The following is a 23491-nucleotide window of genomic DNA, read 5'->3' as shown; positions in this document are numbered from 1 at the left end:
CTCAGGCCCACCCTGCGGGAACCAGCAGAGCAGACTCAGCCAGGGGCCGTGGCTGCCAGAGAAGGGGGCTCCCTCTCCCCACGGGGCAGGGCCCCAGGCGGGTGTGACCTGGCCCCTGGTCCCCAGGGGGAGGCAGCAGCTGTCCCCACCCCGCCTCAGCAGGCCAGGGGGCTAGAAGCAGGCTGCTGCCTCTTTTTGCACACTCAGCCCTCTTTGAGACCTTAGTCTTTCCAGGAAGCAAAGTACCAAAGCTATTTCGGTATCTGTGGTACTTTCGTCCCTCCTGTTTCTGTGGCTGCTGACGTCCAGGTAGAGGAGCGAGGGGGAGGCTGAGGACCTGCTGTGTGCAGAGCTCAGCACCCTCCCTCGAGGGACGTCCTGGGAAGGAAGGCCAGCCACCCTGCAATTGTTCACAGACCGGGATGGCATCCAAGTCTGCACAAGCCAGGAGGGCTTTGGCTAATCAGCACGGCCGCAGCAGCTGGCGGCCTCGGGCACCTGGGCAGAACTCTCCAGACCTGTTTCTGCAACTGCAGCATGTATACAAGAGAGCATTTACAGCCCTGGGCTCTCGTGAAATTCAAAGAATTAAGAAAGGGGTTATAAACTCCAAAGCGCAGTCATACGCTGGCTTCTCGAAATTGCCTAACAGGGCACAGAAACACACACAGACACACACACAGACATACACACACACACAGAGCAGGTTGCCCGGCACGCGTGGAGCCGACGATTATAGGAAACAGCAAAGAACTAGCAGTGAGGGTAGTTAATGGCAGTGTCTCCTGGGGACAGGGCTCTAAACTGAGTATTGGAGGATGGATACAGTAGGGGTGAGTCGAGAAGCCTTTCTGGTGGGGGGAGTAATCTGGGGTGTGACTAGAGGCAGTGGAAGGCCAAAGTGACCAACTGGGTGAAGATAACAGGTGCTGATATTTGTAAATTGTCATGGATACAGCCCTTGTGTCTCCAAGACAACGGGTCAAGGTGGATGAAGATGAGGTTGCCCTGGAGTCTGTGGGTGCCAAGACCAGGGAGCTGAGGTCCCTGGCAGGGCCTGCAGCTGCCCAGGGTGCCGCCAGCTGCAGGCAAGATCACTCAGAGCAAGAAAAGATCCAATTCTAGTGCCGGGAGAAGAAGAGCAGAGGCAGCAACAAGGAATCCTGGTTCGGCCCTTGATGGAGTGACGAGGCCCCGTGCCTCGGTGTCCCCTTCCGTGGAGCAGGGTCGGGAGCTCTGGTCCCTAGGCGCGGGGAGCACGTCTGCATTTAGCACAGCCCTGGGCCCATGTCCCCGTCGCTCCATCCATGAACCCGCGGTCAGAAAGGCGGGGGTGCTCAGGAAAGAGCTCTGCTCCGCGGGCCGCCGCTCCTCCAGTCCCCGAAGCCCGCGCTGCCCCTGCTGTGCAATGTTGACACTCTGGGGGGAGTGCTAGTCCGGGTGGTGGTCACACCGGGCAGGAGGTGCGTCCAGGGAAGTGGTCTCCCCCAGCAGGGGTCCGCATCCAGGGGGCGATCACCCTGGGCGGAAAGAGTCCCAGTCCAGGGGGCGGTCACTCTGGGTAGGAGCCGGGGTCCCATCCCGGAGGTCCGCTGCACTTCAGCCGAAGCTGAATATAGGGGCGTGGACGTCGTGCCTCAGGTCTGGGATCCAGAACGTCCCCAGCAGCCCGCCGCACCCTGCGGGGTGGGGGCGGGCGAGCACCCGATTTACTGTGGGAGGAGCGCTCGGCACGTGACTCCCGTCTCCCCCGGGCCTTCCGCGTCGCCTTGGCAACCTGCCTGGGCCCCGCCCTTCCCCGACGCGTAAACAGGAAGTGGGCGTGCGCGCGGCGCGCTCTTCCGGCGCAGCGAAGGGCGGCAGCGATTGTGAACGGCGGCGGGCAGGACCAATCGCGGAAGACAGCCGGGGACAATCCAATAGCGAGGGCCGGAGGGGGAGGGAGGAGGCGGATCCTGAGGCGGGGCTGGCGAGGCGGAGCCAATCGCGGCGGGCCTCAGCGCGGAGCGGGCCCGGAGGCGGGGCCGAGGGCCCGGCTTAGGCGGCGGCGGCGGCGGCGGCGGCCGAGTCGGGCCTGGTCCGGGTTCGCTCGGTGGCGGGCGCGGCGATGCTGCAGCTGCGGGACTCGGTGGACTCGGCGGGCACGAGTCCCACGGCGCTGCTGGCGGCTGGCGAGGAAGTCGGGCCGGGCGGCAGCGTCGGTGGCGGCGGCGGCGGCGGGGGGCGGCTGGGGACGAGCACTCCGCTGCGACAGACGCTGTGGCCGCTCAATGTCCACGACCCCACGCGGCGCGCCCGCGTCAAGGAGTATTTCGTGTTCCGGGTGAGGTTGGGAGCGGGGGCGGGAGAAGGCGTGGGTGGGCGGGGCGGGCGAGCGGGCGTGACCTGTGACTTCCGCCCCCGGCCCGCCCCGCACGCTCCCGGCAGCCTGGCACCATCGAGCAGGCGGTGGAGGAGATCCGCATGGTGGTCCGGCCCGTGGAGGACGGCGACATCCAGGGGGTGTGGCTGCTGACAGAGTAAGGGGGCGCGCGCTGGGGAGGGGCCCGGGCGCCTGTGCGCCCCGGGCGCCGAAGTAACCGCTGCCGCCCGCAGGGTCGATCACTGGAACAACGAAAAGGAGCGGCTGGTGCTCATCACCGACCAGGCGCTGCTCATCTGCAAATACGACTTCATCAGCCTGCAGTGCCAGCAGGTGGTCAGGGTAGCCTTAAACGCGGTGGACACCATCTCCTACGGAGAATTCCAGTTTCCCCCGAAATCGCTCAATAAGTAAGTGTGTTGAACAGAGAGCCCGCCACCAGGGCCTCCCAGTCAGCGCTTCCGAAACCAGCCTCCAGTGAATGTCTTGCTTCAACAGCAACAGAGTGTAGAGACAGGTGACTTGTGCTCCACAGGGTGCGTTAGAAGGAATTCTGGCACAAGAGACAGTTATTAGGCTTGTAGTAAAATGAACTCAGGGTACGTTAAAATAGGCCCGACGTGGGTATTCTTCAGATAAGAGCCAAACTCAGCATTTTACTCCCGCCAAGAAAGGATTACACCTATCACCTCAAGCTCTGTTGTTAATTTTTAAAAGAAAAAGGTAGTGTGTCGCTTTGATTTGCAGATATTACTGAAGATTAAATTTGGAAACGTTTGATGGCCAGTTTTCAAGAGCTGATCTTCATCTGTTAGGGAGGTTTCTGAAACATGAGAAACCTGGCCATCAGTATACTCAGTTGAATTAAACGGTATATTTCAGAGTTTTGATGAAGAGATTTGGGGAGGGAATTCAGGAAGCTAAGATAAGCTCAAAATTTTGGCCAACAATAAGATGCTCAGGGAAAAGGATTTAAACTTGCAAAAATATTACTCGTTTAGTTAGCACAACTAAGACAGTGCTTTCAGTTTGTCACATTTTAAAGTGCGAAAGCTGTCGTTATTAGACACGCCATTCCCGTCAAACCCCACGGGCCCTTCACTGTTGTGAAATGTCATCGGTCTTATCTTTACCGGTGGCACAGCTTTTTAATCTCACACCCACGACTGAGCAGGTGCTCGGGGGCGCCATGGCCTGCTGTGTGAGGTCTGGTCCCTTTCTTCCCACTCGGTAGGCGAGAAGGTTTTGGGATTCGCATCCAGTGGGACAAGCAGAGCCGCCCGTCCTTCATAAGCAGATGGAACCCCTGGTCCACCAATGTGCCGTACACCACGTTCATAGAGCACCCGATGGCTGGCATGGACGAGAAGACGGCCTCTCTGTGCCAAGTAAGAACACACACAGCAACAGCAGCACTGCCCAGTGGGACGGGAACGTTCCAGGCCTGTGCTGCCCAGGACGGTGGCCACACGGGGCTGCTGAGCACTTGAACAGTGGCTAAACAGAGAAAATAAACTCTTTTTTTCCCATAAATTTATTTATTTAGTTTTTCTTTTTTTTGGCTGTATTGCTGTGTGTGGGCTTTCTCTAGTTGCCGTGAGCCGGGGCTACTCTTTTTTTTTAGAAGATGTTGGGGGTAGGAGTTTATTAATTTATTTTTGCTGTTCTGGGTCTTCTTTTCTGTGCGAGGGCTTTCTCTAGTTGTGGCGAGAGGGGGCCACGCTTCATCGCGGTGCGTGGGCCTCTCACTATCGTGGCCTCTCATTGCGGAGCACAGGCGCCAGACGCACAGGCTCAGTAGTTGTGACTCATGGGCCTAGTTGCTCCGCGGCATGTGGGATCCTCCCAGACCAGGGCTCGAACCCATGTCCCCTGCATTAGCAGGCAGATTCTCAACCACTGCGCCCCCAGGGAAGCCCCCGGGGCTACTCTTTACTGTGGTGCATGAGCTGCTCATTGCGGTGGCTTCTCTTGTTGCAGAGCACGGGCTCTAGGCACGCAGGCTTCAGTAGTTGTGGCACGTGGGCTCAGTAGTTGTGGCTTGCAGGCTCTAGAGCACAGGCTCAGTAGTTGTGGTGCATGGGCTTAGTTGCTCCACGGCATGTGGGATCTTCCCGGACCAGGGCGCGAACCTGTGTCCCCTGCACTGGCAGGCGGATTCTTAACCACTGCGCCATTGGGGAAGCCCCAAATAAACTTTTGGTTTTTAAAAGTTTGTTAAGTTACGTCTAAATAGCCCCGTGTAGTTAGCAGCTGCTGGTCAGCGTAGCTCTACGATGGGGTCCTCTGTGGCTGTGGTCGTCTTGGAGAAGGGCCCAGAAGGGCTTCAGGGTGTGGCAGGTGACCCCCGCCCATGGTAGAGCTGGGCAGTCTGCGTGCTCAGCAGGAGAGGAGGCCTTGGGGTGGTGAGAGCCGGGTCCAGGACTGGCGACAGGCCCCCACTTGCCAGCTGTGCACCTTGGTGCTGTGCACCTTGGCCTGCTCACCGCCTGGTGGGTGGTGGGGAGGAGTAGGTGGGTCACTACGGCAAAGCCACGTCAACCGGCAGAGTGAGGCCCGTGAGGACTGGCTGTAGCCAGTCACAGGTGAGCGCAGAGGTGAGGTGTGACACTTGGAGGGTGACGCGGAGGAGATGAGCCCAAGGGCTGCTGGATGCGTCTGGGCAGGCGTCTCTCCAGGGTGGGGACGGGCTGCCACAGACGCGTGGGGGATCATCTGATCAAGCTCCCTGTCTTCTCTTTACAGCTGGATGGCTTCAAAGCTCTGTTAATCCAAGCTGTCAAAAAAGCCCAGAAGGAGAGTCCTCTGCCGGGCCAGGCTGGCGGCGTGCTGGTCTTGGAGTGCCCCCTCCTCATCGAGACCTATGTGGGGCTGATGTCCTTCATTAACAACGAGGCTAAGCTGGGCTATTCCATGACCAGAGGCAAAATCGGCTTCTAGGCACCGCACGTGCACGCGGGTCTCTTCCCTGGGAGAGCCAGGCCGATGGGATCCTGGGGGCATCAGGCCTCTGGCCAGCCCCACTGCCGCTGGCAGGGTCCGAGCCCCTTACCTGTAGGGGTCTGGGCACGATTAGCATAGTCAGACGGACCATATACTTCAGCTGGATACTGGGCGTCTGGTCACGTGAGCTCCAGACAAAGCAGAATGAATGTCGCTGTCACCGTCCTGGCCGGTATCTGCTTCCTAGAACCTCAGTTTCCGTGCCCCCCACCGCTGGGGTCTCCATCTGGCTTCCCGTGGTCCCTCCCACCCCAGCCCTGGAGCATGTTAATAATAAACGTTGCGTGATTCCAGTGCAATAGCCCTGTCAGCACCGCAGCTACATAGATCGCTACATCCAGGGAGGTACCTGAGACTCAGTGCCTGTGGTGGTTTACAGTTGGCGTCCAAATCTGTATTTGGAGAGTTAATCCACTTTCTTAAAGCTAATTTGAAAGAAGCCAGCAGGCAAGAGCTCATCAAGAGACGGTCTGCCTTGTCAGCTCCCGAACGGACGGACACTGGCTTTTGTGGAAATATGTGTTCGGCCCAAAGTCACACTTTTTCTAAAATTAACCTATATTGTGTTAATACTACTTATGGCATCTTCCCCAGGCCCAAAAAGGTTTACAGGAAATCATTTTAAGACAAGTCATTAGTCTGAGAAAGTCACATTGATAAGTTCTTTGCACACAATTTTGTCAACTCGGTTAAGTTTGTATTGTCATATTCATATTTAAAAAGGGAATTGCTTAGTTTGCTTGTAAAGAATGCACTTCTGAAAAGGAACCACATCAGAGTCTCCTGACGCAGCTCGCCCCAGACACCAGCCCGGGGGAGTCGTCGTTCCCGTCCACGGCTGAGCGGTCTGCCTGGGAGCGCCTGTTGAGGATTTAGCTGCTGGCCCGCCGGTTCCTTCTCCTTATTTCTGACTCTGGCATAGCTGTGGTCAGCATGGCCGTGATTCGGATGCAGGGTCCCGTCCACATCGAAAGGCTGCCTCACAACTCCGCCTGGGTCCTGAGCCTTTGCTTTCAGTCTTGTAGTAAAGACATTTAAAATCTGAGTTGAAACATGAAAACAGTGGGTGTCATTCCTTTCTTAAAGTTATTAAAGTAGGTGCAACCGCCAAGCAAGCGTCCTGTTAAGTGAGAGAATCTTAGAGCATGAGCTGTTCTGTGCGCTGGTCTTGAGCCCTTTGCTGTGTGCGCAGTGAGGGTTCTGTGCCACTCGCTCCCCTCATGGCCACCAGGGAGTGGTGTGCACTGCCCAGCCTCTACCTAGGGTGACAAACCCTCCTTCCCCCACCAGCCTTCTCAGCCCTGGCCGCCTTCCTGAAGCACCCAGATTGTTCCAGGTGGACAGCCAGAGCGGACGGTCCCTGCGGGGAGCCGACCTTGACCCAGCCGCCCCAGGGCCTGCAGCTCCAGCCTCCCTTGGAGGTACAACCCCCCCCCGGGTGCTCAGGGCTCCCCTCCTCTCTGGAACAGGCCCCATGGGACCCACAGGCCGCTCTCCAAAGCGTTCAGTGACAGAATGGAGGCTCCGAGCAGAGCGGGTCTTGTGTGAGGGGGACTGGCCGCTTGGGGCACAGTTTCCCTAAGACAGTGAACCCCAAACTTAAAACTGACCTAGAAAACTTTCCCGTGACCTAAACCTTTGAAGTAAGCAAGAGACATTTTATGAATTAGCAAATATTTATTTTAAGTAACAAAAATTAGTTTTATACCATACGTATTAACAAAAATGGCTTGCTATAGAAAAACAGAAGCAAAACGCTTCCTCCGGGCCACCCCAGTGGGAGACGCAGCACCAAGAAGCTCTGCTCCTTTCCCACGGCCAACACAAGCCAAGGTCTCCCACCTCGAGCCACGTGGGCCTGATCACGCACGGGTCCTACGTGTGGTCACCCCTCTGCCCGAAGGCTGTGCCGACCCCCTGCTCCGTCTCCAGGAAGCACAGGCAGAAGTGGTCCTTGCTGAGGAGGGCCAGGGAGTCCCCGCTCAGGTGCCAGCACACGGAGAGCACCTGGAAGTCACCTGGAGGAAGCCAGGAGGTTAGAGCAGGATAGAGCAGCGTTCCAGGGTGACCCAGCTGGAGCCCCAGAGTTCAGCGGGTGGGAAGGCTCCCCCTGGCCTGGGACGCTAAACGCCGCGGGCCCCAGTCTAGTGCGCACACCCAGCGGCCCTGAGGTTTATGGGAAGGTGCCTCCTGAGAAGGGCTTTCACCTTCTGCTCGAGGCCGCGTTTGCTCGCGTCCCCGCTTGCGCTCACCTTCCCCGGGTACCTGCACCGACACGCAGCCCGCCGGCGACCACAGGTACACCTTGCCGCCCCCCGTGCAGATGGCCAGCCGGGCCTGCCGCGGGTCCCACTGGAAGCAGCGCACGGCGGACAGCTGCTCCAGCACTGCGAGCAGCCTCAGCTTCTGGATGTCCCAGATCCAGACGGCGGTGGGGACGCTGTCTAAGGAAGGAAGACGTGAACAGGCCCGCTTGAGTCCCCGTGCCGCTCACGCCTGAGGACGGATGCTGCCTGGGGTCTCAGTGCGGGGGGGCCCTCCCCGGGGCTGCCTGGCACACACGGGAGTCCTGTCGGCCTGAGCCCTGCTCCTTCCCAAAGAGGGACGTAGAGGGAGCAGAGGCCAGGGCCGGAGGCGCAGCGGCTGGGTGGCTGCTGCTCCGATGGGCCCAGTGACCCGAGACGCTTCTGCAGCAGGACAGGAGGAAGCACGTGCGGGAGACCCGCACCCCGACTCTCCTTTCAAGCCATTCGACTGCCCGGCCCCGAGGGAGCGGTGAGGGGACAGCACACACACGTGGACGGGCCACTGACCACTCCTCGTCGCCAGGAAGCAGTTGTCGGGACTGAAGGCCAGCGCCCCAATGCCGATCCTGGGGTTGGCTCTGTCGGCGGCAGGCTTCAGCGTCTGTAAGGAGACCGGCACCGAGGCAACCTCGTCTGGGCGTCAAAAGAGAGAGCACCCTGAGCCTCCCCGCGGGGCGAGGGCCTGCGGTCCTGCCCACAATCCCCTGCGGGGCGAGAAGCAAGCACAGGGCAGGGTCTTACGGAAAACAGGGCTCGGTGGGAACCTGGCCGCGGCGCACAAGGCCTGTCCTCGCGCCCTCCCCTGCGAGGCCGTGTTTCTGGAGCTGCGACGGGCCAGGCACCACTGCAGGGCCTGGTGGCCGTCCCAGTGGCTCCTCTGACGCCCTAATTACGCCATTTTACAGACGAGTAACGTCCCAGGTCCTCGACACAGCTGCGGTGTCTCCCTGAGCCCTTTGAGGGCCCTGCTCACCCAAGGAAGTCAGTGTTCATTAAAAAGTCGCCCTCAGAGGACCAGCCGTCAAATGAGGATTCCCAGGGCTTGTATTCAGTCAACAGAGCCAGTGGCCAGGCAGCCTGCTGGCTCACAGCTAAGAGAGACGCTGGGTACCAGGCATCGCAGGAAAGGAGAGGATTCGAAACAACAACAAGGAGCGTCTGGAATCTACCTGGACCCAGAGAACTCTTTTTTCCATAATAAAAGGAAAGGAAAGGGGAGGAAGAGAAAGGCCCCCACCCCGGGCCCAGCTGCTCACATTCGCTCTCCGTGGAGGACAGGGGTCCAGCCGCTGCTCTGGGCGGAGGGAAGGCCAGGCGGCCCAGCACCAGTGGCGGGCTCTTCTCGGCCTCCTTGTACACCACCTGGAAGACAGACGGCCCGGGCAGGATGTGCAGCCGCGGCCCCGCTCACGGCGCCCTCCTGGGCACTCTCCACGAGGTCTCACCCCCGGGCCAGCACTTCAGTGGGGACGGGTGACAGACGGGCCAGGAGCGAGGCGGCGTGCGTCACCGGAGGCCTGACGGAAAGGACGAGCGGCCCGACACCTTCAGACCGCACCGGCCGCGGGATGGAAGGACCTCCGGCGAACCCTGTGAGGCCTGGGGCGGCGCCACCCGACCCGGCCGCCTTCCAGTCCTGTTCCTGCAGCTCCAGCAGGTCCTCCAGTCCCTGCCGGCGTCAGGGCTGCTTCTCTCCTCACCACTCACCCATCTTAGGTCCCTCACCAGCAGACAACTCACTAGGGTGTCTGTCCCCCCCGAGGCGGGGTGTCTCTCCGGGTCCCTAAGGTCTCCAAGCACCCAGACCGGCGCCTGCTGAATAAGTGGATGCTTGTTCCCACCTCAGGGCCTTTGCACTCCTGTGCCTGTTCCTACTGCCGGAATTGCTCCCCCCCAAACCCTGCGTCACCTCCTCCCCGTGTCTGCCCCAGGACCCCTTGGCAGGCAGCCTTCCTACCCACCCGGGGAAGACACCAGCCCTCCCAGCCCTGGCCCAGACTCCATGGGGCAAGGGTCTGCCTGCTCTTCTCCGACTGGCCCAGAGCACGGTGGGTGCAGATGCTTGGCGCCTGCAGGCAGGGGACCCTGTTCACAGCGCAGAGCAGGAGCTGGTCCCAGAGCGAGCCGCAGGGCTGGGGGCTGGGGAGGGGAAGGACACCACTTTGGACCCCCTGGGAACGTGGCAGGAGAAACAAAGGCCACTGGGCAAGTCTGACGATTGACATGTTACAGTATCAGAAGGTTATGGGGATGTAAGGACCGGTAGGACCATAAGTAACAGAAAGTGAAAGAGCAGTTTTCCACCCCCTCCCCCAAATGCTGTTCAAACAGAAACGTGCGTCCAGACTTACTATTTTGGGATTATTAATGGTCGCGGGATGCCCGAATTCTGTGATCATTTTCCACGTCACGTGGTTAAGAATCCGCACCTGTGGCGGGGGGCGGGGGGGGGTGGAAACCACGTGGTCAGAGCCGCTGGGGCACTGGCCGTGGGCTTCACCCCGAGGACGCCCTCCCACCTTTCCGTCGTAGCTCCCGACTGCCAGGAACTGACTGCTGGGGCTCCAGGCCACGGACTTGATGCCCAGGGACCACTCGTAAGCACAGAACGCAGACAGCAGCCGGCCGTCCAGGGAGTAGAGCAGGATCTTGTACTGCCGAGACATTGAAATCGTTACTGAACCCAGAGCGGAGGCAGTGAGACTCGGGGCGGGGACACTGCCCTCCCCGACGGCGGTGGGAAACGGGGACGTGGGACCACAACTAGGGGAGCCAAGCGGTAACACGGTGGGAGGGGGAACCGGGCGCTAACAAGCTCCTCGGCTCGACGTCTGAAAGACGCAGTTAATGCGCTCGGCGTTCGGAGGCCGTGAGAGAAATACTGGCGTCGGCGCTTAGAGCAGAAAGGGTCCCGAGGGGGCCGTCTACCTCCAGGCAGGAGTCCCAGGCGGCCAGCACGCAGCCGTTGGGGGCCCACTCGATCCCGGCCAGGTCCTGCGTGTCCGTGTCAAAGTGCTTGCCGAGGCGGGCGGGGGGAGATGAAATTGAAAACGTTTTCAACAGATACACGAACGTTTATTTTATAACTGATGTGTTAACACATTCAGTATTTAATATCCTCATCTAGACACCGACAGAAACGTGTACAGCCGTGTCCTCCTGCTGTGCCGTCCGGCCTGAGCGCTGGGGAGGTTCCAGGCCGGGCACACGGGGCTGCGACGTGGCTCAGGCCTCCGTCCGCCCCGCGCCTGTACCTGCTTCTTGCCTGGCTGAGTCTTGTGCCTTTAAGACCAGCCCAGGCAAGACCCTCCCAGGACATCCCTGCCCCGTCGAGGAGGCCTCTGTCTGGCGGCATCCGGGGGTCCTGCCCGGCCCTGTGCGTCTGTGTCCATGGCCTCCTGCCCCACGCAGGAACGTGCTCAGTGTTAAACTCCAGCTCACTCTTCCGCCTGATGCAGCCACACGTATGCAAATACCACGGAACCAACAGGAAGGGAGGCGGCACCAACCTGGTGGCCTGTTAACTGTGAACACACCGCAAGCACGCGTCATCGCAACACATCCTACGAACGCCTGCCGGTGTGCGTGCCGCGTGGTTACAGGCAGCACCGGCCTTTGGGAATGTGGAATCACATTGCTCCATACCACGGAAGATGCCCTGGAACCTCAGACAATGCACTCCTCCCCTCCCCCCACGCCCCAGGGCCACTTGGCTCCCAGGTGGGGACAAGTCTCACCCGCAGAAGCTGCCAGTCGCTGCAGACCAAGATGCTCACGTAGTCTTTGCAGTCCCGTCTCTCGGCCAGCGCCAGGTAGCGGCCGTCCCTGGTAAAGGTTATTCCTGCCGAGAAGAGTGAAAGGTCCCAGGATCGAGAAGCAGATTGCAGCAGTGGTTTTCAAGTTAGAACGAGAAAGAGAAAGCAGAGGTCTGAAGAGGGGGACGTGGCACACAGAGCCCGGCGTCTGTAGCAGGGAGTGTGTCTACAAAGGGCGGGGTCTCCACACCCTTGCTCGGACTTCTGACCTGCAGTGAACCTGCGAGAAATACACAGTGACCTGAGCCCCGATGAGCCCCAATCCATTACTGGGAAGTGTGGTGCCCTACGGAGTGTTGTGTTCTTAGGAAATTAACCGCAGGAAACTCAGCTGGTTCAGAGCAGGCTTGTCACGACATTTCCTATTTTTACTTTTGAATTTAAATTTGGAAGAAGTCAATTCAAGGTAAGAATCTGGCTGCAACCAGACTGTACTTTCTCGGTCCGTATTAGCGAACCGAGCCCGTGGCCACATTTCATACCTCATGGGTCAAAAGAACACCTAAATGACAGAGCTGTCATTTCCACCAAGAAGGGTGTGTGTCATCTGGAGAGACACTGATATTCAAACTATAAAAATAAAAAATAAGTGTACAATTGCACACCATTCACATGTGAGGTTCAAACTGCTGACGGCAAGAGAAAAAAATGGAAAAATCATTCAAACTATGTACTGCTTCTTTCTGTTTCTTAACTGAAATACCGCCATGTAACTTCAGGACTCAAGACAGTGGGGCACCCGACCGGCCCAGCTAAACCCGCGGGGGCGGGCTCCCCGCCGGCACAGAGGACACATGCCTCTGGCCCTCCTCGGTGATGTCCAGGTGGGACAGGTCGCCACTTCCCCACTCCAGGCCTCACAGAGTTAAGTCAATGGAGGATTCGGTTCAGAATCCGGTGTGTGAGGTGGGGGTGCGAGACTGACATGAACTGGAGGGACCTGAGCACCCACTCAGGCAGCAGATGTAAAGGGTTTACGTGTAAGTCCTTCTTCTTTGACGTCCTAAAGGACAATATACCCTCCTTAGTCACTGACGTCGCGTACAGGAGAAGCCCTAGAGACACAGGTGGGAATGGTCACAGATGAAGTACTCACTAGGAGGTCTGGGGGGGGGGCGGGTACAGAGGAAAAACACTGGCTATGAGCTGACACACGGCCGAGGCAGCTCTTGCCTGTGTCTGAAATTTTCCCAGGTAAAAAGGTCCCCAAGCCCCGAACTACGACAGAGGAATGGCTTCTGAGTACCTCTGGCCGACTCACCCTGCTGACAAGCCTTAGGGTACTTGATGTAGGACACGGACTTTGTGCACAAGGACCAGACAGTTATCCGCAGCTGCCAGGGGCAAAGGGAGGGAAAAGAGAAAGGAAACAGCATATATTTAGCATCTTTGGAGAGTCCATTCCAAGTCTTACACCAGATCGTCAGCGCCCAAGCGAGAGATTCCCGCAGCAGTTCCCGCGTCAGCAGTCCCGTGGTGTTTTCTGCCTGAAGGCGTGTGTCAAACTCACATCTTACGATTGTTACATTTAAATTTTGTTTTGGCTGCGCCAGGCGGCTTGTGGGATCTTAGTTCCCTGACCAGGGATGGAACCCGGGCCACGGCAGTGAGAGCGCAGAGTCCTCACCACCACTGGACTGCCAGGGAAGTCCCATGTTTGTTAAATTTAACGCTCCTGCTCCTTGGCTTTCATTTTGTGACAATATTATCTGAGTGACACAAAGTTAAATGCAAGTTCATTGTAGTTCAAAGCACTGTCATCCTCCTTCTCGGCCTCACTTATGTTGTATCACAGGCACGTCTGTACAGGAAACAGCAGCATGTAGAGGGTCCAGCACTGCAGGGGGTTCAGGTACCCACGGGGTCCTGGAAGGCATCCCCTGCGGATGAGGGTGGGGGATGCCGTAGTCACAGTTCTCACATAATAATAACCCTAAACACGCTGCTTAGAGAAACACGTCTAGGAGGGAGGCCACGCAGGACGCTCCTCAGTCCTCTGAAGCAGATGAAGGGCGAGCAGCTCTGCCTCACCGGGCAGCCCCAGGCTGGCAGGGACGGGAAGTGGCCCGACTCCGCGCATGGAGGCCTCTGCGGAAGATTTCTGGGGGACCCACCGTGGGCACATCGCGCAGGTAGCGACAGCTGCCCGGGCTGTTGCAAAACGGCAGGAAGCAGACATGTCAGTGAGGGACCGGCGAGTGCGCCAGGGATGGACGCCTAGGCTCGGGGAGCTGCGCTCGGGGTCGGTGGAGGGGGACGACCCAGAGCCTCCGCACTGTCACCCCGGCCCTGTGAGCAGGCAAGGCCCCCGCGCCCAGGCACGGGGAGGGCTGCTGGAGCCGCCCCAGACCCCCTCGGAGCCTCAACGTGAACAGTCACCCTTGACCGGAGTTTCCAAATGTTTGTTTCGGAAAAGCATGTCCACACCATTCCCATCGGCCGTCAGGGAAGGTAAATGGGTGCCCTGCCACCTCCAGCTCCCGCAGCCCCCAGGCCAGTGGACACGGACGAAGCTGTGTTTACCAGGCGTGGTTGTGAGGTAAGGAACACGGGCTGGAAAACTGCTTTCATCAAATAAGCATAGCTTTAAAAACTGTGGGACTTCACATGAAGTAAAACACAGGGCCCTGCGTTTCTGTACCAGTGTGATTCCTGCAAGCTAGGCCCTTTTTCTTTTTTAGCTTAGGAGGTTTAAAAAATGAATTAACTGCATTTTCTCCACATTGTCTCTTAGGAAAGAAAAGAATCTGATGGAAGAATCTGATGTCCTGAACTGCCTCTGTGAAAAGCTCACGCGGCATTTGGGGACACGAGGGATGCAGACAAGCTGCAGGGTTGGCAGCACTTCTGGGCTGTACTCAAGGTAAAGCGCTTGTCCATCTAAGGCAAAGGTACCAGGGCGTGCAGACGAGGCACGGCCCAGGAGCGAGGCTCACCCTGACGACAGGCTTGTTCCCTGTAAAACCTGCTCTCGGAGGCCAAGGAGGGTGGAAAGGCACACCATTCCCAGCCCAGCAGGTCTGGGTGTTAAATCCACCTGGACACGCACAGCCGGAGCCATCTGGCCTGGAACACCTGTCCTCCAGGTGAGCGAGGAGGGAAGGCCCAGGGCGCTCCTGACTGGGAGCCCCCCATCCCCTGCCCCATCCACACTTCTCTGTTAAAGGCAGAAAAGACACAAAGCACCTGAGCCTGATTTTTACCCGCCATCCCCCATCAAAAACCGTTAAAAGAAACGCAACTGTGTGTAACCTTAACAAATGCAGTGAGAAAGAGGCAGATAAACGCCCGCCTCCCCTCCGTGAGCTCGAGGAGGTGGCAGCACCACAGGAGGGGAGAGCGCAGGAGGACAGGCCAGAGGTGGCCGAAGGGCAGGCTCCCGGAGGGCCGCCGACCAGGCCCGCTTCTGTGCTCACCCACACACCCTGCGGCGGGAAAGCGGAGGCCAGGGGGCCTTGACCTGGGATTTCAGGTCTGGTCCCACGGCATCACCGTCACCACCAAGGGTCCTTCCAAGGTGTCGGCCCTTCAGCAGGACCCCCCTCTGGGCTGGGCTGTGCTTTCAGGCGTTGCCACATTTAAGGGTGAACTGAAACGCTAATCTCGCCAGAGAACAGTCACTTTTGAGAAAGAGTTTCTTAGCTCATCTCCCTTCCCACAACACTTTCTAGCTGTCTTGACGTAAAAAATAAGTACATTTTTATTACTTGATCACTGCTGCCGGTGACCTGGAAAATGCCAGTACTTAAGCAAAAATACTTAAAATGATGTTTTCCAACTCAGAGATTGTTTGGAAAATTAACTCAAGAAACACAGCAGGGTTTCCCTGGTGGCGCAGTGGTTGAGAGTCCACCTGCCGATGCAGGGGACGCGGGTTCGTGCCCCGGTCCGGGAAGATCCCACATGCCGCAGAGCGGCTGGGCCCGTGAGCCATGGCCGCTGAGCCTGCGCTTCCGGAGCCTGTGCTCCGCAACGGGAGAGACCACGACAGTGAGAGGCCCGCGTACCACAAAAAAAAAAAAAAAAAAGGAACACAGCAAACTGACAGCAGCCCACCGAGTTCTTTATCAGTATGGATGTGCGTGGCTTCCCTCTCTTGTTAGAAGTGGGAATGCATTCAGAGGTCCAGTTCCTCCCGGTTTACACACGTACACCTGCGTGAACACCCTTGGCCCTTCCCCTGGACTGAAGCAGAGTCAAGAGCTGATACAACAAAATGGAAAACTTTGGAATAAATTCTATAAAGTATGTACAAGATCTATCCAATGAAAATCCCGCTTAGAAAAGTAATTTAAAGACTTAAGAAAACGAAAAGTATCCTATGTTCATGGATCCAAAGACTCAGTACTGTTAAGATGGCCGCTACCCCCAACTGCTCTGCAGATTCAACGCAATCGCAACTTCAAAATTCTGGCACAATTTCTTTTTTTTTTTTAGAAATTGACTAATTTATTCCAAAATGGATACGGAAATACTAAAGACCCAGAATGGCCAAAACGACTTTGAAAAAGGACAAAACTGGAAAACACACTGATTTGGGTTTCCAGACCTACTATTAAGCTTTAGTGATCCGGAGCACGTGGTATTGGCACAAAGACAGACTAAGAGATCGATGTAACAACACAGAGTCCAGAAACAGCCCCGCATACCTACAGGCAACTGATTTCTGACAAAGGTGCAAAGGGGGGAAAGGACAGAAATTCAAGACGAATCCCACATCTGCACTTAGCAGCTGACGTCATAGAAACTCTAAAAGGAAACAGAAGAAACTCTGTGATCTTGGGCTGGGCAGGGATTTCTTTAGACACAAAGTGCACAAATGATAAAAGAAAAAACTGACCCATTAGACCCCGTCAAAATGAAAGACTGCTCTTTAAAAGAAACTGTTAACAAAATGAAAAAGCAAGCCAGAGACCAGGAGAGAATATTTACTAAACATGTATCTGACAAAGAACTTGTAACCAGAACCTTACAGCTCAACAAAAGGACAAACGGCCTAATAAAGAAACGGACGGATGATATGAACAGACAAGAGTTATAGGATGATGGGCACACAAAAGACGCTTAGTATTATCAGTCATATGGAAATCACCAAGAAAACCCACAATGAGACACCAGCACACATCAGACTGCCTAACAGAAGGGGCTGTGATGAGCAGCGTTGGTGAGACTATGGAACAAACTCCTGCACTGTTGGGGGGAAGGCTAAACGGCACAGCTACTGCGGAAAAGAGTCCGCGGTTTCTTAAGCTGTAAACATACACCTCCCGGCACCCCCCACTCCAGGTTTTTACCCGACAGGAAGAAAAACCCGCGTCCGCAGACAGCCCTGTGAGGATATTCACGACAGCTCCATCGGCCAGTGGGTGATACACACAGAGGGTGGGGAATCCACACGGGGACACCACTCAGCTCCGAGAAACCGGAGCTGATGCCCACAGACGCGGACGGATTTCAAGAAGAGCACGAGGCCGAGTGATGGAAGCCAGACACAAAACTCTGCAAGCCACGTGGCCCCTCTCACATGGAATCTGAAGCGTAAACCAAGAGCGCCAGGAAGCAGGCCAGAGGTGGGCAGCAGGATGCCTGGAGGGCGGGAGGGGCCCGCTGGGTGGTGCAGGCGCGCTCCATGCCCCCCGGGGCGGCAGCTGCGTGTCCCAGCTCACGGTGCACACGCTGAAAGCGGGTGAACGTTGCTGTCCGTAAGTAGCTCCAACTGGCTTTACTGAGATAGAAGCAAAGGTTCTCCGGTCGGGGTTTGTGTCCTTAAGACAACCACAGGCCACTTACAACATACATACTAAAACTGAGGGATACGGAGAGGCTGAAAGTCAAAGGATGAAAAAGAGATACCCTGAAAGGCCCAACCCCGGAAGGATGGCGTTTGGCGCCATCATCTGACAAAACACACTGCAGAACAGAAGAAACTATGAGACGCGAAGAACCGTTTAGAATAATAAAAGGCTCAGTTCACCATGAAACCTGGAACAGCTCTAGTAACAGAGCCTCAAAAACACACGAGGAAACCTGGCAGAGCAGAGGCAGCGAGGAGGGCACAGCCCTGTTACACGTTAACATCCTGTAACACAGGAGGGAGACGGGCCGACGACGGCACAGAATGGAAAATCGGGACCGATCGCGTCGGTGTAAAGCAATTCAGTTCTCGAGACAGGTGGTAAAGACGGACTTCTTAACAAATCCTGTTGGGAACAGATAAAAATGGATACACTCCTGACACGACCACTATAAACTCCACGTGAACCTGAAATACATATTTAAATTAAGTGTGTGCGTGGGTGTGTATAAAATAAGATATGGAAACTCGACGTCACCAATACTTAGAGAAATGAAAATGCAAACCACAGTGCAGTACCACTGCAGTTCCACTGGACTGGCATCCATTTCACATCCTGATCAAACCGCATCTCCTACAACCAGGCGACCTCCCCTCCCCAAACGTCCGAGAGAGAACGCCTGGATACGGGCTGGAGCAGACGCCCACGGTCCATCCCCTGCCGCATGGACCGCAACAGCTCCAATGCCCAGCACCAGCAGGGTGGCTGCATAAACCGTGGCATGACTTTCCCTACAAGGACTGAAAGAAGCAGGCAAACCCTCGACGTGGATGAGTCTCAAAAACGGTATCGAGGGGAAGAAAGAACCACAACAGAACACAGAGTATGAATTCATTTAAGCAGACTTTAGACAAATGCACACCATAGTGTACGGTGTCTGCACACACACGCGCACACACAGATAAGACCTTGAGGTAAGTAAGGATGTGCTTAATGCAAAATGCAGAGCGAGGAGCCCCGCGGGCTGAGGTGGGGCCCACAGACACCCTGCAGTCCCGAGTGCTCTGTTCTCAGGCCTCACGGCAGCGCGCAGGCTGCCTCTCAGTGAACCTTGTCCAAAGAGCACGGTTTCTCTTTCACACTGACAGGTGCCTGTCTGGGGGCTGGATTTGGGCCCGAAGAATTATAAGCATGAAGCCTTTTAAATGAGGCTATATGAACAGCTCAAGTTCTCTCCAACAGCCCTGTAAAATGTCAACGTGTGTAACGTGGAGAAACCAGGCCCCCTTCACTTGCTGTCTCCCTCCCAATGGCCTAAACTGGCAGACATCAAACTCAATATAATGACGAGATGTGTTCACACCACCCCAGCCTTCCCTGATCCCCTAATGTGACACGCTGACGAGATGAGCTCACACCACCCGAGCTATCTCTGATTTACTGTCAGACTTCAAATGTTCTTCGCGCTCAGAGCTCCTGCCCAGGGCCCCATGTCCCAAGTAAGTCCAAGGCTTGAAGAGGAAATGAATGAAGAGGTTAGAAACACACAGATCAGATGTCTTGAGGGAAAGATGTAAATTTGTTCATCCTGAAGTTCATTTTCAATTGTTGAATCAAAGAACCTGTTTAAATCCTTAAAAATATAATTTAAGCTGTTCTTTTAAAAAAATCTTTTCTTTTCATTAAAACTGGGCAAAAAGATTATACAACAACACTCATGGGCTTATAATGCTCTGACCACTTACGACGTATACCCTTCCCCCCAAACCACCCACTCTAACGCTCCCAAGCAATTCAGGAGGAGGGGGCCTTCGGGGCGCCCCACTCACGTGGAATTCCGTCGTGTTGAGGATGTGGCGCCCATCGGGGCTCCAGCAGGAAGCCACCAGCCCTGCCGAGCCCTCGTCTATTTTGCAGTGCCACTCTGGCTGCTCCAAAGACCACACCTACAGTCACAAGAGAGAGACGGGTCAGTGCGCTCCGCAGGCTTGAAGCCAACCGGCCACGAGCTGCGCGGCGGCGAACACGGGCGAGCCCTCGGAACCTTCCAGCACGAAGGGCTGGGCCCGGGTTGCACCGCAGAGGTAAGGCGCGCTACTCGGTGACAGCGTGTTGTCGTGCTCCGAAGGGGGCACCCCTCTGCTGTCCCTGAGACCTCACTTAGTTAGGTGTGGGGTCTACAACAAGACACATCTCAGCGCTCCCACACAGGACGAGCGAGTTGCTGGGCTGCCCTCTGAACACTGCCTGTTACTGAGTTAACTTGGTTACAGATCAAGGACACTTAAGTGTCTTCTTATCTTAAACTATCTTAAACTATGAGCGAACTATTAACGGCCTTTGAGCTGTGCTGCCTCTTCTTCCAGACCGGCAGGGCACAGGACGAGGCCCTTCGCGGGGGCTACGCTCCGGGACGGGGGGCGTCCGAGCCTCGGGCCGCAAACCTGCACCAGCCCCCGCTTGTAGAGGGCACACAGGATGAAGAGCGAGTCGGCCGACCACTCGATGTGCTGGATCTGGTCCAGGCACGTGTACAGCTGGCAGATCTGGAGGGTGTTGGCATCCCGGACCACTAACCGGTACTGGACGCAGGAAGCCTGGAGAGGGAGGAGAGAGGCGGGCGGTGTGGGCTCTGCAGGAGGGTGCTCTCGGCGCGGCCCTCCAGCCAGGGGCTGCCTCCTTCTCTCCCTGCACACACGCTTCCTGCCTAGATGGCCTCGTGCTCATCATGTGGACAGCCTGTTCTCAACAAAGAGGAGTTAATGGAAGATAAAACTGAAATGTACAAACCAGGTGCCCAAACTGTCGAATCCCCAGAGAAAGTATTATTTGCAAACTCTCTACTGGAGTCAGGTTCTACCTTCTTCACTGTGTGACTAACCCTGAAGCAGGAAACGGCACTGCGGAGAGGCCCATCTGTGAACAACCCAATCCTCTCTGCTTCCATCACCTGCAGACAAGCTGTAAGGAGTGAGCAGGGAGGTGCGGGGCTGTGGGGGAGAACGACCCCAGAGGCGCAGTTCCCTTCTGTTCAATGTCTGACTTGGAGCCTAAGCAACAGAAAGGCAACATACAGGTTTGAAATTCTGCAGGTGTAAGGACGCTTCATAAATGCTCATTGACCTGTGATGAGAGAACAGAAAAGACATGTTGGTCTCTCCCCTCAGGTCCTGACACAGGGCTCCTGAATGAAACCTGTGCAATTTCCTGGGTGACAGGAGCGTCTTTTGTTCTAGAGCGGCAACTCTGGGTGGGCTCCTGGATGGGGCTGTCACCCGGAAGACCAAGCCAAGATTAGAAGCTTGGAAACTTCAGCCCCACCCTGCTTTCTCTTCGGCGAAAAGGACTAAAAATGGAGTTAATGATGGCTCAGGCCCATGAAGGCCCCGTACAATCCCAATAATACGGGGTTCGGAGCTTCCAGGGGGGTGAGCACAACCAGACACGGAGGGTGACGCACCCCAGATTCACAGGGACAGACGCTCCTGCACTCAGGGCCCCCCGGGCCTCACCCTGTGTACCTCTTCATCTGGCTGCTCATGCGTGTCCTTCACCATATCCTTTAATAAACTGGTAAACGTGTTTCTCTGAGTGCTGTGAGTCACTAGCAAATCAATGGAACCCAAAGAGGACATCATGGAACCTCTGACCTATAGCCAGTTGGTCAGACGCACAGGTGACAACCTGGACCCACAATTGGCGTCTGAAGGGGGAGGAAGCAGTCTGGGACTGAGCCCTTAACCTGTTGGACCTGGCGCTCTCTCCAGGTAGACAGTGTCGGAATTGAGTCAAACTGTAGGACACCCAGCTGGCGTGGTGGACAACTGCTTGGTGTGGGGAAAAAACCCCACACGGTTGGTGACCAGATGTGTCAGAAGTGCTGAGTGTGGCAGTCGTGTGGGACTCATAGGAGGAAGGGCTGGGGGGGTTCTTACACACCCACATTAACTTATTCCTAATCCTGACTCTGAAAAGTTTAAGTGTTAATACAGGTTTCTTAAAGATACAGTTATTTATGTCTATATTTGTTAATAATATCCAAATCCAAGCAAATAATTTCTATGATTGAGTAAACGTACCTGCTAATAGGACAGTACCTCACAGTTCAAAAATCAAGAACTGACTTTTCAATGTTAATTGTTTCATTTTTGTATTTATCAAGGTCAAACTGGATTATTGGATTTTTGTTTTATAAACTCCCATTAAAAAAAAGCCACAAGAGGGACTTGCCTGGTGGGACAGTGGTTAAGAATCCGCCTGCCAATGCAGGGGACACGGGTTCGAGCCCTGGTCTGGGAAGATCCCACATGCCACAGAGCAACTAAGCCCGTGCGCCACAAATACTGAGCCTGCGCCACAAATACTGAGCCTGTGCTCTAGAGACCGCGAGCCACAACTACTGAAGCCCGTATGCCACAACTACTGAAGCCTGCACGCCTAGAGCCCGTGCACTGCAACAAAGAGTAGCCCCCGCTCGCTGCAACTAGAGAAAAGCCCGCACGCAGCAACGAAGACCCAACACAGACCAAAAAAAAAAAAAAAAAAAGCCACATGAGTTTTGCATGGGAAAAGGAGAATAGGGGAGAGATTGCAGATTAGAAATACTGTGTCCCATGCCTATCTTTTCATATTGTAGCTTTGAAAGCTGTGATCAGTTACAATAAACTCCTTACAAAATGGAATGTTTGTAGCAACACTTGGAAAAACCTTATCAAATCTGTTGCAAGATATTAAAAATGGCAACATGGCCCTACTTTTTCCAGCACCTAGGATAGAGCTTTGAAGAACATGGTTCCAGTAACATTACTGTCTAGCGCTCACGATATTTAAATCAGAAAGATCTGATTATTTTGGTGTAAAACCCAAAAAAGTGCCAAAATTAAATGAGGAAATATAATCTCTCTTTATAATTCACTAGAATTTTCATAAATGACCAAAGGGGGGGGAACCCCTAACGTATGCGGGAGTATTTTGAATATACCAAGGTTTTTGGGGGTGCCACTTAAGCTAAAGACATTTTGTATTTTGGAGCTGAATGCCATATTATGTGATTTAGAATAAAACCTCCACAAAGAAGGCAAACGTGTACATCCATCCTCAAAGAACTAGATAAGGATGAAAGGAATGTTAACAAAACTCGAACTGAAAAAAGAATCAGGAAGCATCAGTTACTAATTAGTGAAACTGAGTACATTTTCTATAAAGCATAATTTTTCTTCTTCATGTCTTTCCAATGCCAATGATCCCTCACCCACCACATGCCCTCACCCTAAGATTCTGAGGATATACACGGGTCACGCTGGTATATTTCAAAACTTAACTTTCATGTACAAGACAGCTCAGTGATGTCAGAAGCATTCTGCCACCCATGGAATCAGCAGCTCAAATCTCAGGAGTGCGGACAACTCTCTTTATCTGCGCATAGAATGCTATTATCTAAATTATTCATCTGGCATGTAGTAGAAACGGGTGAAGAGGGCTGGGAAAGGCGACAACAAGCAGCTGCACCACTGCACCAGTTTACAGCCAACTGGTAGACTATATACGTGCCTTTTGTGACAAACTAACAACAACGATCCGATATCTCCTGTGTCCTCAAATCTGTGAAAGCAGCATTGCTTTTACCTGCCTTTAACAGATGGAAACCCAGGTGCAGGCATCAGGCGGCTTCCTGGGTTCCCAGGCTGCAGCATCTTCCCAGGTCCCCTTCCCAGGGTCACCTGTCTGCAGCACCTGCCCGGGGCCCACACCTGCAGACCCTCGAGCTCCCTCCATCCAGGCCCAGCGGCCGCCCCGCTCTCCGCTCCCTGGATCCCCGCCTCCCGGTGAGGACAGGCGCCTCCCCGCTGAGGGCCCACCCTCGGCCCAGGCCCTGCGGCCGCTCACCAGATACTTGCCGTCCGGGGAGAACTTGCAGAGCAGGCTGGAGAGCTTGAACACCTCGGAGAAGTTCATGGCGGCCGCTGGACCCCACGACCGCGAAACCCAGCCCGCCGCAACCGCCCCTCCGCGACCGGAAGTGACGGAGGACGAGCGCCGCAGCCAGTCAGGGCTCCGGGCGGACGCGTGCATTGTGGGGCTTGTAGTTCGCCACTCGACACCCCGCGCGCCGCCGCGCCTTAAAGGAGACGCGGCGTTTTGTCCCACCCGGGATTTCCGCCGGTGCTCGGGTGTGGGGAGGTCCCCTTCAGCTAGGGTTGTCAGATAAAA

General features: G+C 55.7%; 2 protein-coding genes across 5 annotated transcripts; one reads left to right on the top strand and one right to left on the bottom strand.

The window, feature by feature from the left end:
• The first annotated feature begins 2042 nt into the window (after positions 1-2042).
• TPRG1L (tumor protein p63 regulated 1 like) lies at positions 2043-5664 on the top strand. Its single transcript, XM_082657239.1, has 5 exons — positions 2043-2323; positions 2428-2519; positions 2596-2772; positions 3597-3750; positions 5108-5664. The coding sequence occupies exons 1-5, from the start codon at positions 2108-2110 to the stop codon at positions 5300-5302; spliced, it is 834 nt and encodes a 277-aa protein (XP_082513365.1). The 5' UTR covers positions 2043-2107; the 3' UTR covers positions 5303-5664.
• A 1366-nt stretch (positions 5665-7030) lies between these two features.
• On the bottom strand, positions 7031-23309 carry WRAP73 (WD repeat containing, antisense to TP73). 4 transcript variants are annotated; one of them, XM_082660627.1, is made up of 12 exons: positions 23168-23309; positions 19726-19878; positions 19111-19227; positions 12748-12820; positions 11409-11512; positions 10600-10686; positions 10191-10325; positions 10023-10100; positions 8928-9033; positions 8179-8272; positions 7618-7805; positions 7031-7383 (listed from the first exon to the last, which is right to left on the bottom strand). In XM_082660627.1, the coding sequence occupies exons 1-12, from the start codon at positions 23234-23236 to the stop codon at positions 7241-7243; spliced, it is 1347 nt and encodes a 448-aa protein (XP_082516753.1). In that variant the 5' UTR covers positions 23237-23309; the 3' UTR covers positions 7031-7240. The 4 variants fall into 4 exon arrangements, with proteins under 4 accessions (XP_082516753.1, XP_082516752.1, XP_082516751.1 ...); XM_082660626.1 differs by having other exon boundaries at positions 7618-7809; positions 8179-8304; positions 23168-23308; XM_082660625.1 differs by having other exon boundaries at positions 7618-7809; positions 8179-8304; positions 10023-10325.
• Positions 23310-23491: the final 182 nt, after the last annotated feature.

Source organism: Grampus griseus (genome assembly GCF_964374135.1).
Source record: "Grampus griseus genome assembly, chromosome: 1".
Lineage (NCBI taxonomy): Eukaryota > Metazoa > Chordata > Mammalia > Artiodactyla > Delphinidae > Grampus > Grampus griseus.
This window is presented reverse-complemented; position numbering and strand designations above follow the sequence as displayed.

Bases quoted from the DNA above. Each gene is read 5' to 3' on its own strand.
- TPRG1L (XM_082657239.1), top strand. From the start codon at position 2,108: ATGCTGCAGCTGCGGGACTCGGTGGACTCGGCGGGCACGAGTCCCACG. The intron at 2,773-3,596 runs GTAAGTGTGTTG...CCCACTCGGTAG, and splicing joins CCCCCGAAATCGCTCAATAA to GCGAGAAGGTTTTGGGATTC. The intron at 3,751-5,107 runs GTAAGAACACAC...TTCTCTTTACAG, and splicing joins AGACGGCCTCTCTGTGCCAA to CTGGATGGCTTCAAAGCTCT.
- WRAP73 (XM_082660625.1), bottom strand. From the start codon at position 23,236: ATGAACTTCTCCGAGGTGTTCAAGCTCTCCAGCCTGCTCTGCAAGTTC. The intron at 12,821-19,110 runs GTGAGTGGGGCG...TGCCCCTGGCAG, and splicing joins TCAACACGACGGAATTCCAC to CTGCGGATAACTGTCTGGTC. The intron at 7,384-7,617 runs GTGAGCGCAAGC...GGCTTCCTCCAG, and splicing joins GGTGCAGGTACCCGGGGAAG to GTGACTTCCAGGTGCTCTCC.